Source organism: Camellia sinensis, chromosome 6, assembly GCF_055761805.1.
Source record: "Camellia sinensis isolate YWXY chromosome 6, ASM5576180v1, whole genome shotgun sequence".
Classification (NCBI taxonomy): domain Eukaryota; kingdom Viridiplantae; phylum Streptophyta; class Magnoliopsida; order Ericales; family Theaceae; genus Camellia; species Camellia sinensis.
In genome coordinates this window covers 198,811,553-198,826,653 of record NC_138966.1, presented here as the reverse complement: position 1 = coordinate 198,826,653, position 15,101 = coordinate 198,811,553, and the positions used below count along the sequence as shown (strand labels likewise).

Here is a 15,101-nt window from a genome sequence, read left to right as displayed (position 1 = left end):
AACCCCTATGTGCCTCTTCCAACCCCGTCTTCACCTCGGAATTGTCTTGACGATGAGTCACTCCAGAATCCACCAAAGCTTCAGGCTCAAATTCTTCAGAATCCACCGAAGAACAACTTTCTCTTTTGTATAGAAAAACAAACAAACCTTTGATGTATGCTTCTTAAACCATGAGAAGAATGCTCAATGAAACATCAAAGAAAACTAGCAAAATAGCCCCAGATATAAACCCTAGAACCCAAGAAGAAGATCTGGAGGCGTAACCCTAGATTTGGAGCAACATGTGAATTTATAGAATCTGAAATCGCGAGGTCCGCTCGAGCAGGGACACTATATGACGTGTTCCAAACCACGATGTACGCTCGAGCGTGGAAATGGACGCTCGAGCATGAAAACACAGATCACAGTATATTTGCAGACTCACCAAACTTCTGGAACTCAGCATTCTCCGCTCGAACGGGGAAATGGACGCTCGAGCAGAGAGGCAACTTTGAATGCATTTTTGCATTTTGCTTCGGGGGCGTTGCCCCTCGACCCCGCTGTGGCACTGCCCCGAACCCACCAAGGGGCGCTGCCCCCTCGACTCCCGCGAGCTGACCAGGCAGCTCGATCCCCATCATAATCAGCGAAGTGGCAATCTTGAAAGAATTAACATCACAAAACTTCTCTGCAAGGCACAATTCGGGTTGGATTCCCATCTAAAAACTCATAGCCTCACTGAAATAAAAAGTTCGAAAACAAATACAACTTAAAGGAGTTTTGTCAACGGGGTTGTCAAGAATAAAAACCTAACAATCTCCCCATTTGGCAATGCCATGACAAAGCACACCTAACAAATAAAATCCTAATCACCCCAACCCATTACAGCCAACAAAAACCAACTTCTTTCTCAAGGTCATGATCTGCAAAACAGCTATTAGTGCCACAATCTCCAAAACAACTATTAGTCCCACAAGAGTATATGAAAAAATAATAAACATATGACAAGATTATCTTAAAGTATGAGATAGAAAACAGGAATAGATGCGACTTGGAGATTTTAAGAACATATAGTATAAATAGATGAAAACTAAGACACATGCACCTGACACATGACACGAATGCATGAAATCCTAAGACACATGAAAAACAACTATCTCCCCTTTTTTGTCAAGAATTGACAAAGGAAGCTCAAACAACAAAAACAAGATCATAAACCACACAAGCAATGATACGATGATGCAAGTATCAGGAGCATGCAAGAAGGAAATAATGAACAAATAGTGCATAGCAACATGCAAAACAACTATAGCCAATCTCCCTTACCAAACAAATCAAAGTGTTCATGCTTACAAACTCTGGTATTGATAAACCAAACTCCCCCTCACTAAAAACAATGAACAAGAAGAAAAACGACAAAAATAGTATGGTGGAGCAAGTAGGGAATTTCAGATTTGTACCTTAAAACACACAAGACTATCCAAGAAGCACAATTACTTGAAAACACAATGTGCACAACCTCTAGAAAATTCCTCATAAAAGAAAGCGATGCATTATGTGAAAAGCATAGATCCCATGATAAAAGTGTGTGTGTGACTCTTGGAGTTCGACAAACACAAGATTTAAATCCTAGCAGTGATTTGAAAGCTGGACCTCCGACAAGAGAATCTAAGCACAACAAAGAAAAGTTAAACCACTAGGAATCAAGGGGTATTTGGTGAGTAAAGGCGGAGGCTCCCCCTCAATCAATGAATCCTTCTTTTTTTTTTTCCTTTTTTTTTCACATCTTTTGTTTTTCTTTTGCACATCTTTTTTGTCTTTCTTTTGCACAATTTCTTTCTTTCTTTTGCATACTCATTGGCGACTGACACGCTCAAGAATATGGAAACCGAACCAGAGAAGCATGGAGATAATAAGGATAACCTGGTTGGTGACTCTGAGATAGCCTTTTCCTCATGCCTGGACTACAAAGAACAAAGGGGAAAGCCATGGAGATGTAAAAAGATGGAAGATGGTTAAGAAACTCAACATCACCCATGATATGCTAGTATAGGTCAATTTCTCTAGAAAAGCAAAAGATATAATGCCAGAAGTCCATAGAGAAAAATGACCACTAAGGCAAAAGACTCCAAAATTTGCTAATCCAAGAGTATGTACAGAATAAGACATACTAATCCAAAAACACACACTCCAAAATGAGTAATGACCACAGAAAGCACACACATATTAATATGTAATGGATATTCTTATCAATTCCAATATGCACCAAGGACCACTCAAAAATGTCAAGCTTGCAAAACCAAACTAAGAAAATCTTTTTGATTTTTTTTTTTCATTTTTTTTCCTTAACTAAAGCAAGACAAAAAACGAACATGTCAGAAACCGGACAAGCACACATTTTTTTTCTCATTAAAAAAAATACACAGAAACCCAAAAACTAAAACAAATAAACAAATTAACACAAGTCAGGTTTTCTCACCCAAACCACTTTAGTATAAACAAAGTTGTGAGCATTGCAGTTCTTGGGTGATGTCTTGACGTTGTGGTTCCCTTCCCCTGTAATGGGAACCCGTCTCAACTTGGTTTCCAACTTCCTATTTTTAGGTCTAGGAAAACACAGCCTCTGTTCATGTTTGTTCTCAAGCAAATCAAAATAATGAAGTCTAATATGACCCTTAACCTCATTACCACCAATGACGTGTCTCATTCCCCACGAGATGTTGGAATTTCTTCCATCTCTATGAGACACTCTCCCATGCAACTTATAACAATAAGGGCGAATATGACCATGCATACCACAGTGATGACAAATAAAAACAGAGTGTACCTTTTTTTCTTTGGCCTTACCAACTCTAGGAAGTTTGAGAAGTCCATTCTCATGTTGAACTTTTTGTTCTCCCTTTCCTTAAGTTCTTGTATCATGAGATGTTGACGCACTCTGTTTTTGCTTTTTCTTACCCCCAAAGCCAATGACACTCTTGTCAGAACAAATTTGTTGAGACCCAATGATATTATCCAAAGTCTTTGATCTTCTGTTTCAAAGACCAATGGTAGCCATAGCACACTTAAGTTCTTCTTCTTTCTTGATCATTAGTTCTTCCAAAGCAACTTGAGACATCTCGAGAGTTTCAATCTTTTCTTCATATGTTGCATAGATTTGCTGTAGCTCATTCCTCTCTGTCTCACAAGTCAAGAGTTTTGCACAAAGAACTTGTTGATCATTAGAAATCGTAAGGGCATTATTCATAGCCTCGAAAATCTCTTTCTTTAATTTGACATTCTCACTTTCACATGCTTTGAGTTTCGTAGTGAGTTTGTCATTCAACTTGGATAAGTTAAGAGATTCCTTATACAACTTTTGATATCCTTGCTCATGCTCTTCATCATCACTTCCCGAGGATTCATCATCAGTGGCATTCTCAACCGGCCTCTTTAGATACTCTGTTCGTCCTTTAGTTTCGAAAGCCGCCATGAAAGCAAGGAATTGTTTATATCCCTCTTCACCTTGATCTTCATTGTCACTTTCATCTTCATCAGATTCTAATTCATCATCCCAAGTGATAGCGAGGGCTTTCTTCTTCCTCAAACGAGTGGGGCATTCTGAAGCAAAGTGGCCAAATCCTTGGCATTCATAACATTGGACTCTTTCAAAGTTCCCTTGTATCTTTTTTTTCTCCTTCTTGGCTATAGAATTAATTTTGAATTTATCTTTGCCTTTAGATTTATGGTATGAGTAGATTCCAAAAGATTAGGATTCTTTTTCAAAAAAGATTTTTTAAATTGTTTAACAAAAGCAGTCGTGATCTTGGAATCTATCTCACAATCCTCACCAGAATCCTCTCCAACTCTATGAGCACTACTAAAAGCAATAGCATCTTTTTGTTACTTTTTGAAATTCCAATGTGCCTCATAAGTTTGGAGATTTCCAACCAACTGATCCAGCTTGAGGTTGTCAACATCTTGAGCCTCCTCAATAGCCGTAACTTTTGGTTGGAACCGATCGGACAAAGATCTCAAAATTTTTCCCATAACTTTGGATTCTGGTATTTTTCACCTAAATTGAAGCTGGAATTTACAATGTCACTCAACTTCGCATAAAATTCATCAAAGGTCTCACTATCTTTCATTGAAAGGTTTTTGAAACTAGACGCGAGCCTTTGAAGTTTTGAGCGTTTAACAGAAGGAGTGCCCTCATGAATAGTTTGTAAGATATCCCAAACCTCTTTTGCGATTTCATAATTGCAAATTCGACTAAACTCTTCAGGTGTGACAGTGAAAAAGAGAGAATTTATAGCTTTACTATTCTAGCTGCTATTTTGGTAATCAATTGTGTCCCACTTATCAATTGGTTTGGGGAAAGTTACTCCATCAACAGTAATCGTCGGTTCAGTCCACCCATACATGACAGATTGCCAACCTTTTTCATCAATAGATTTTAAAAACGATCTCATCCGAGCTTTCCAAAACGAATAATTGGATCTGTCAAGTAAGGGTGGTCGAACCATAGAATTTCCCTCACGAATTGAATCCATTATCACAAATCAAACAAGATCCCGTTCTAAAACTTTTTTAAAAAAAAAAAAATTGAACGACCTGCTCTGATACCAATTGAAAAATCTTGAAATCCGCTAGATATTGATTTGTGATTATGTATCAATTTAAAGCAATAAAACAATCCCAATCAAACAATCAAGACAAATCGATACAACGATTTTAACGTGAAAAAACCACAATTGGAGCACCTCCAATTGTGATAAAAAACCACGGGCAACAGCTACAAAACAATCCACTAAGAATATATAAAGGAATTACATAGGTATACTCTCAATTACCTAGCAAATCCACGCCCGAATTGAACCAACCCCTATGTACCTCTTCCAACCCCGTCTTCACCTCAGAATTGTCTTGACGATGAGCCACTCCAGAATCCACCAAAGCTTCAGACTCAAATTCTTCAGAATCCACTGAAGAACAACTCTCTCTTTTATATAGAAAAGCAAACAAACCTTTGATGTATGCTTCTTAAACCATGAGAAGAATACTCAATGAAACATCAAAGAAAACTAGCAAAATAGCCCCAGATATAAACCCTAGAACCCAAGAAGAAGATCTAGAGGCGTAACCCCAAATTTGGAGCAACATGCGAATTTATAGAATCTGAAATCGTGAGGTCCGCTTGAGTGTGGGAATGGACGCTCGAGCGAGGACACGAGGACGCTATATGACGTGTTGTAAACCAAGATGTACGCTCGAGCGTGAAAACACGGATCACAGTATATTTGCAAACTCACCAAACTTCTGGAACTCAACATTCTCCACTTGAGCGGGGAAATGGACGCTCGAGTGGAGAGGCAACTTTGAATGTATTTTTGCATTTTGCTTCGGGGGTGCTGCCCCTAGACCCCGCCGTGGCGCTGCCCCGGACCCACCAAGGGGCGCTGCCCCCTCGACCCCCGCGAGCTGACTGGGCAGCTCGATCCCCGTCATAATCAGCGAAGTGGCAATCTTGAAAGAATTAACATCACAAAACTTCTCTGCAAGGCATAATTCGGGTTGTATTCGCATATAAAAACTCATAGCCTCACTAAAATAAAAAGTGCGAAAACAAATTCAACTTAAAGGAGTTTTGTCAAACGGGATTGCCAAGAATAAAAACCTAACACAATAATCTTTCAAAATATTAATGAATTGGATATCTTTAATTTTTGGATATCTTTAATAATCTTCAATAATCTTTTGTTTCAATAATATTAACAACGGGTTTGAAGCATTGAGTCTGAAGAATTATGGACTTCCTTAAGACCTTTCGTATCAAAACAAGGTAAATTAATCTTTTATTTTTATTTTTATATATGATTATGGATGTATATATATCTATACATATGATTCCAATCTATATGTATATATATCTATATATATGATTCGAAAACCCAAACCCCCTCTTTATGTATGATTCCAGTGTGTATATATATATTGAGAAGACATGTCCAAGAAAGCCATGTCTAACAAAACCTGTGCCAATTAATTAACAAATTGAAGTGGGTTTCTGCTTTCTAGGAAACCAAACAGAGGGCGTTTTTTTTTTTAATAAACAAAATGAAAAATTGGAAGAAGAAAATAAGCATACCTTCCTTTGCCTCTTAGGGCATGTTTTTTGTGTTGAATGGGTTTATTTTTTGTATTAGTTTTTTACTTTTTATCTAATGTTTCAAATTTAACCAATATAGATAGGATTTAAATTAATCTTTATTTTTTTTTTCTTTTCTTTTCTCCTTGAATGACACTTAGGGCATGTTTGATTGGTAGTATTGGTGGTACTATTTTATTAACATGTTAATCAAACAAGGCCTTAGTTTGAGTTTTATTTATTGCATAAAACACATGTTTATTAGTTTGTATAGCATTTTGATAACATTCGAATTTATTAGTTTGTAACATTCGATAACATTTGAATTTTATTAGTTTGTAAAATTAATCTATTAGGAGTTAAATTAATCTATTATTAGTTTGAATTTTATTAATTTTATTAGGAGTTCAATTAATTTTACAGATGTGGTAAGTATGGAAATCTAAACCACATTTCATATTTTTCAAACCCCAAACCCCCTCTTTATGTATGATTCCAGTATGTATATATATTGAGAAGACATGTCCAAGAAAGCCATGTCTAACAAAACCTGTGCCAATTAAATAACAAACTGAAGTGGGTTTCTGCTTTCTAGGCAACCAAACAGAGGCCTTTTTTTTTTTATAAACAAAATGAAAAATTGGAAGAAGAAAATAAACATACCTTCCTTTGCCTCTTAGGGCATGTTTTTTGTATTGAATGGGTTTATTTTTTGTATTAATTTTTGACTTTTTATCTAATGTTTCAAATTTAACCAATATAGATAGGAGTTAAATTAATCTTTGTTTTTTTTTTTTTTTCTTTTCTTTTCTCCTTGAATGACACTTAGGGCATGTTTGATTGGTAGTATTAGTGGTACTATTTTATTAACATGTTAATCAAACAAGGCCTTAGTTTGAGTTTCATTTATTGCATAAAACACATGTTTATTAGTTTGTATAGCATTTTGATAACATTTGAATTTATTAGTTTGTAACGTTCGATAACATCTGAATTTTATTAGTTTGTAAAATTAATCTATTAGGAGTTAAATTAATCTATTATTAGTTTGAATTTTATTAATTTTATTAGGAGTTCAATTAATTTTACAGATGTGGTAAGTATGAAAATCTAAACCACATTTCATATTTTTCAAACCCCAAACCCCCTCTTTATGTATGATTCCAGTATGTGTATATATATATATTGAGAAGCCATGTCTAAGAAAGCCATGTCTAACAAAACCTATGCCAATTAAGTAATAAACTGAAGTGGGTTTCTGCTTTCTAGGCAACCAAACAAAGGGCTTTTTTTTTTAATAAACAAAATGAAAAATTAGAAGAAGAAAATAAACATACCTTCATCTGCCTCTTAGGGCATGTTTTTTATGTTGAATTTTATGTATTAGTTTTTAACTTTTTATCTAATGTTTCAAATTTAACCAATATAGATAGGAGTTAAATTAATCTTTATTTTTTTTTTCTTTTCTTTTCTTTTCTCCTTGAATGACACTTAGGGCATGTTTGATTGGTAGTATTAGTGGTACTATTTTATTAACATGTTAATCAAACAAGGCCTTAGTTTGAGTTTTATTTATTGCATAAAACACATGTTTATTAGTTTGTATAGCATTTTGATAACATTCGAATTTATTAGTTTGTAACATTAATCTATTAGGACTTAAATTAATCTATTATTAGTTTGAATTTTATTAATTTTATTAGGAGTTAAATTAATTTTATAGATGTGGTAAGTATGGAAATCTAAACCACATTTCGTATATTTCTATTTCAACGAAAAGGTTCTTATAGAATTCATGAGTTAATTTTTTAAATTCATACTGTGGTATCGTACTATTTGATTTCTTAAATTCATACTTTGGTTTGAATTTGTAGTATTATATACTGTTCAAGCTTTAATAAATCCGAAATTTTTGTATCAAACAGTTTTTTGGAATTAATCAATAAATCGGACAGTTTTTGGCCAATAAAGGGTTGTTTTTGGCCAATAATGGCCTCCATATGTGTTTGTGTTTGTGTTTGGAAAATATGTGTTTGAAAAATATTCTATCCTATTTGAATCTTTTATTTTATTTTATTTATCAGCTTAGGAAATCGTACAGTATCACTACATTTTTTTTATTATTTTTAAAACAGTTTGGTTTGTATACACTGTATTGGTTTCATGTCTTAGATGTGTTCCAGTTCTTACCTTTTCTATAAGATGTGTTCCAGGTCTTAGATAGCATCAATTGGATCTCAAGTTCTAAAATTAATTAGCTTCGTTACAGGAATTCACCCAATTTTGATTTGAGTCTGATTGTGTTTGGAAGTGCCATTAAGACTTATGGTAAACATAACATATCTTTTGGGATTGGCTTTATTTATTGTTGTTCATGGTTAAGACGTTTTCCTATGCTAAACATAAGATATGTTTGGGGATTTATATGGTTTCAATGCCTAAAGCAGTGTATCATAATTTTTCTTAAATTGAGGAAACAAAAAATAAATTAAGGTTATGGAAGAAAAAAAAAATTAAGTAAACCAATTTATTTTTTATCTTTTCCGCTTCTTTTTTGTTTTTTCTCACAAAAATGAAACAATCTTGGAAAGTCAATTCTTATATCTTTTAAGGTTATTTTCTTATGTACATTGAAATATTTTTCTTTATCATATCTATCTTTTGTGAAAAAAAAAGTTAGCTTAGTTATATCTTGGAGACATTTTAGTGGTTGACCACCTGGTGGATGAATTATTTTTTATGAAATTATTTGTTGGCTTTTTGACTTTAGCAGTTGACTTTAGTGGTTCACTTTGTCCACTTTAGGTGCAGAAGTATATATTTTCACCCTTTGCTAATACATATATGTCTACTCATTTGCACCATTTGCTAAGAAAAATAGTAACATTCATTAATATTTTCTTTTGCTGTTGTTTGGAGTCAAATTGTGTTACTAATCCCAAAAAATGTCCTCATGCAGACTGATTTATTTTTTATTTATTTAATGTTTGGAGTGAAATTATTATTTAAAACTATGTAGATGTGCAAAGCTTTTGTTATTTGTTAATTTTAATAAATAGATTCTTGGAAGCAAAGCACTAAGTGATTGATGTGTTTTATTGATAGTTTCCGTTGGAAACACAACTCATTTTGATAAATTGTTTAATTTTAGTAAAATTTGGTGGCGGAAAATGATTGGTAGGTTATTAGTTTGGCATCTGCATATCTATGCGATTTTTTATTAATTTCTTGAATGACCTCAATACAATTCAGTAGAGCTTAAGCCATCGATATGTTTGATTCCTAACAATAATGTACGAGTCATTGATATGTTAAGTATCTATTAATTGTTTCGTTCGGTTTGACTTGTTGAATTAAAATATGCTATGTATTTAATATTTATTTAGTTAAGTTCACTTTTGTATTACAGGTTTTGACAATACTAAGCTGCATCAACCTCTAAAATTTCCAGCCATTTGTTATATTTATATAGATTTACAGTCTAAATGTGTTGAGATATAGTGGGATTTAATTTTATGATAATGTGTTTCAAATATAATGTGTTCAATATGTTTCGAATAATGGGTCTCAAATATAATGATAATGTGTTTCAAATATAATTTTAAGTTTCGAGTTATCCTCTATTGTCTATAACTTGCTGTTGAGTGGATGGAGCTCTCAACTTTGCAAATAAACTTTCAATAGGCTTTGATAGTCAAATATGCCAGTTTTTTGACTTTTTTTGGTCCTTACTTTGCTGGTTTTTGAATTTTTTGGGTGTTTGATTATTGAAAAAAATAGAGGATAATTTCATGACTTCTGAAATTGTGAGATTGGGGTGGTTGAGTTTGACTTTATTAAATTACATAGGATAATTTCATAGCTTCTAAAATTGTGAGATTGAGTTTGTCCACTTCAGGTGCAACAATATATATTTGTTGACTTTACTACTACACATGTTTCTACTCATTTGCACCCTTTGCCAAATTGGGCTGATGTGGCATCTTGGACAATTTTAATATTTATTAATTTGTAAGAAAAATAGTAAGATTCATTACTACTTTCTTTTGATGTTGTTTGGATTCAGATTGTGTTACCAATACCTAAAAATGTTTGGAGTTAAATTATTATTTTCAAACTGTGGATTTATTGCAAATCTTTTGTTATTTGTTAATTTCAATAAATACATTCTTGGAAACACAACTCATTTTGGTGGCGGAAAATGATTGTTGGGTTATTAGTTTGTCATATGTATGATTTTTTTTTCCAGTGTGATTTTTTATTAATTCCTTGAATGAGATATTTTATCATATGAATTAACTGTGGATTTCAAAATGATTGATGATTTTTTATTAGTTTGTCATATGAATTAACTCTATAAATTTTGCAGTTCCTTTTAAACCTCTTTTAGTTCAATTAAATTAAACAAAGCTTAAGCCATCGATAGGTTTGATTCCATTTAAGTATCTATTGATTGCTTCGTTTGGTTTCACTTTGTGAATTAAAATAACTTTTGTATTTACATAAGTTATGTATTCCAAAACCTTTACAGGTTAACTTTTGTATTATGTATTACTGGATTAATATGTATTTACTGAAGTCAACTTTTGTATTACAGGTTTTGACAATACTAAGTTGGAACGACCTCCAACATTATGGATAATGTAAGTTGTCTTTTTTAAAAAAACTGGTACATAGATTTAAAAAAAACTTTTGTATTATAGGTTCTTATTATAAAAAAAAAAAAATTCCTCATTTTTTACACCTAGATGGAGACTTAAAACGAACTGTAATATTCATTCCCTTTACTCATCGTCTTATAAAATTTCATTTTGTGTACATATCAGCTACTCATTTGTTTTTGTATGTATAGGTTCAGTTTTTTCAACAAAAAAATGTCGGTGCAGTGATTCGTGATGAGCATGATTTCAATGTCGTTCATATTTCTAATGTCAGCCCAAAAATCACTTTCTTATCATTTTTTTTTATTTATTTTTATTTCTTATACTTTGGTTATTTCTTAGACTTTGGTTATTTTTTAAAGGCAATGTCGAAAAGAAAAGAAAAGGTGTCTTATGCTTCCAAGGGCAAGAGAAAGGAAAATGCATGTCTAGCAGTATAATTCTTAATGGTTTTTGTAAAATGCTTTTTTTTTTTTTAAATTGTTAGTTTTCGTATGTTTGTATTTTAAGCCATAATTGTATATCGAATTGTTTATTTTAAGCAATAAACAGTTGTTTATTTTAAGCCATAATTGTAGAGTGTTTTTGAAAATGCATGTCCAATTATTTATTTTAAACCATAATTGTATTTTTATCTTTTAAACTGTGCACTTTTTTAAGTGTCTCATGTATATATGTGTAAATCTGCACCACTTTTCAATGTAAGTGTGCGAAAATTTTGAGATAAAGAGATAAAGAGAGGAGGGAGAAAATGGGCAACAATTTATTTTTTTTCCAGCTATGTGAATGGGGATATTTTATGAAGTTCATAAGTTGGCCCAACATTTGTTTGTTTGTATAACAAAACCACACAATTTATTATATAGATTATAAATGACAAAGGTGACTAATTACAAGGGCAAGCGAAAGGAAAATGCATGTTTAGCGGTATGATTGTTATTGATTTTTGTAGAGTTTTTTTAGTTTTTATTTTTATATCTTCACATATTGTATTTTATTTAGCCATAATTGTATTTTATTTTTGAAACTATGCACATTTTTTAATGTCTCCTGTATATTCTTAGGAAGAAAGAAATATATAGGGGATACTTTATGAAGGAAAATATAGTGAGAAAGGAATATATAGTGTCTCCTGTAAGTGCATGGGTCTTAGAAGAAAATAGAGATACTTTATGAAGCTCATCTGCTGATCGAACATTTGTTCATTACTGTTACAAAACCACACAATCTGTTGGTCGAACGTTTATTATTCTCATAAGTTGGTCGAACATTTGTTAATTAGTGTAACAAAACCACACAATTTATTATTATTATAAAACTATGGGTAGTCATGGGTAAGAGTATAATACATTTTGTCTAAATTCTTGGTATTTTCTTTGGACGGTGGAAAATGGTACATGATAATATTTGCATTTTAAGCATCCAATGATTTAATATTCATATTTTAGGGACCCAATGGTTATGTTATATCAAGAGCTGTATTAGCTCAACGTGCACGACGAGAACGTGAAAGAAATGAAAATGCATGCTCTGCATATCAATCGCGACAACGCTTGCAACAAGAACGAGAGAGATTAGGAGCATATGTTAAAGACTTTCCTTCATTAACACCGGTCCGTCGCAGTCATGCTTGCCTAGAACAGGGTACAAAAACACTTGCGGATACTTCGTTGGCACAAAAATGAACAATGGTTACATATGCATCCACATGTTCGTTCTCTATGGAAAGTACATCTTTAGCTCGGAATTGGTAAAACATGTTTAATTCTTTAAATAATACTCTTACTTTTACATGTGTATAAATTTTAATTTATGCACCACAAATATTTGTAGGCCTAATTCTACAGTCACATTTCTTCAAGAGGATCTATGTATAGATGATGAATTAGAAGATATGACTATAAGTACTGCGATTAATACTCAATCACACATCAATTCATGTCGTCATTCTCTCGGCAAAATGGATGTGTTTTGTCCTTACTGTTCAGCCTTACATTAGATGGACGAAAAATTAGCACAATCATCTCGAAAGCGTCCCCTATTTGGAACTTGTTGTTCAAAAGGAAAGACTAGGCTACCTCTGCTTATGACACCCCCTCCACCACTTCAAGCATTATATGATGGGGATGATGATCAAGCAAGATCGTTTCGATGTTATACTCGAGTATACAATGCAGCCAATGCTTTTACAAGTCTTGGTGCTACATTGGATCCAAGAGTACTAAGGGGAAGCGGCCCTAAACCATTTATTATCCATGGGGAATTACGACATCGAACAGGATCACTTCTACCACAGCCAGGTCAGGATACGACTTATGCTCAGTTGTACATTTATGATCCTAATTCAGCTTTAGAAGTTCGAAATCGTAGAAATCCTCACTTATGAAGGGATGTTCTCAAAACTATTCAAGATAGTTTGTTGCAAGTTAATGCATTTGTAGACAAATTTCGCCAGGCTCATGCAATTTTGAATCAATTAGCCTTCACTGGACAAAATCTACCTGTTCATCTTCACTACAGTTTAGCAACAGACCGACGACGGTATAACCTACCAACTGCTGATGAGATTGCAATTGTAATACTAGGTGATGGAACCGAGGTTACTGGAATAAGAGATGTTGTTTTACATCTACAGGGAAATAATGAACTGATGCAAATTAATGAATGTCACCCAGCATATTTGCCATTGCATTATGTTTTATTATTCCCGTATGGTGAGCTCCGATGGGAACCTGAGTTGAAATTGTGGGACGTTAAACATGATCGGCCTTCAACTGATCGACTTACTCAAATGAATTTTTATAGTTATCGTTTGTTTGAGCGACCTACAGAGTATTCAACAATTTTGAGAGGTGGAAAACTATTCCAAGAGTTTTTGGTAGATGCTTGGGCTGTAACTGAGCAAAATCGATTGACGTACTACAAGCTTAATCAAAAAAAAATTCGGGCTGAACTTTACCAAGATTTAAGCGATATTGATCCAGATGACTTGCGATCTAATCAAATTAGTCAAAGGTTTATTTTGCCATCTTCATTTACTGGTAGTCCTAAACATATGTTTGAAATCTTTCAAGATTCAATGGTTATCACGAGATACAACCAGCACCTAGATATTTTTCTCACCATGACTACAAATCCCAATTGGCCAGAAATTACTTCAGCATTATTACCACACCAAAAAGCTATTGATCGTCCGGATTTGATTGCCCGTGTTTTTGAGCTAAAAAGAAAGTGTTTGATGAAGGAGATAGAGACAAACAAAGTGTTCGGTAATAAAGTTGCACATGTTTTTACAATTGAATTCCAAAAACGAGGCCTACCACATATGCATGCGCTTCTCTTTCTTAAAGGTCCAGACAAAATTCGAACATGTGCTCAAGTAGACAAATTAGTTTGTGCAGAATTTCCAGATCCAAAAGATGATCCTACACTTTTTGAAACTATCAAATGTTGCATGGTATATGAACCATGTGGTGCTCGAAATCCCCAAGCACCATGTATGGAAAATGGTAGATGTACTAAGAAATACCCTCGAGCCTTTGTAGAATCAACAACTATGGACCAAGATGGATATCCAATCTATCGTCGTCGCAATAGTGGTCAAGTATATACTGTGAGATAACAGGAAGTTGATAACAGGGATGCGGTACCATACAATGCATATCTTTCTAAACGGTTCAACTGTCATATAAATGTAGAAGTTTGTGCTTGAGTGAGATGTGTTAAGTATATACATAAGTATATTTACAAGAGTTATGATCGTACAACAATGGTTTTGGGATTGATTAATGAGATCTAACAATATCTTGATGCGAGATATATTGGACCACCAGAAGCTGCTTGGCGAATATTCGATCATCATTTGCATGCAGAGATGCCAATAGTTGTTCGCTTGGCACTTCATCTACTTGGAATGCATCGTGTTCTTTTCAATCCTAATGACTCATTGGAAATGATTCTTTCTAGAGCTGCACAAAAAAAACGACTCTTACTGGTTTTTTTGATTATTGTGCTTCCAATGAAAATGAATGCCAATTCACTTACCAAGAATTTCCGCAACATTTTGTTTGGCTCAAGTCAGAACATAGATGGAAACCAAGAGAACATGGATATGCAATTAGTATAATGTACTTTGCTAGCCCTAACTGTGGTGAAAGATTTTATCTGCGTTTGTTGTTAACTGTTGTCAAAGGGCCAAGATCGTTTCAATGTTTACGTACAGTTAACAATGTTTTGCATGAGACGTTTAAATCAGCATGTGTTGCAAGAGGACTCTTAGAAGATGATGAAGAATGGATACAGTGCCTGAAAGAGACTGCAGTTATGAAAACCGG

General features: G+C 33.6%; 1 protein-coding gene across 1 annotated transcript; it reads left to right on the top strand.

Moving 5' to 3' along the window:
- The first annotated feature begins 12,766 nt into the window (after window positions 1-12,766).
- LOC145793987 (uncharacterized) lies at window positions 12,767-14,389 on the top strand. The gene is made up of 2 exons (XM_082876905.1): window positions 12,767-13,067; window positions 13,209-14,389. The coding sequence occupies exons 1-2, from the start codon at window positions 12,767-12,769 to the stop codon at window positions 14,387-14,389; spliced, it is 1,482 nt and encodes a 493-aa protein (XP_082733031.1).
- The last annotated feature ends 712 nt before the right edge of the window (window positions 14,390-15,101 follow it).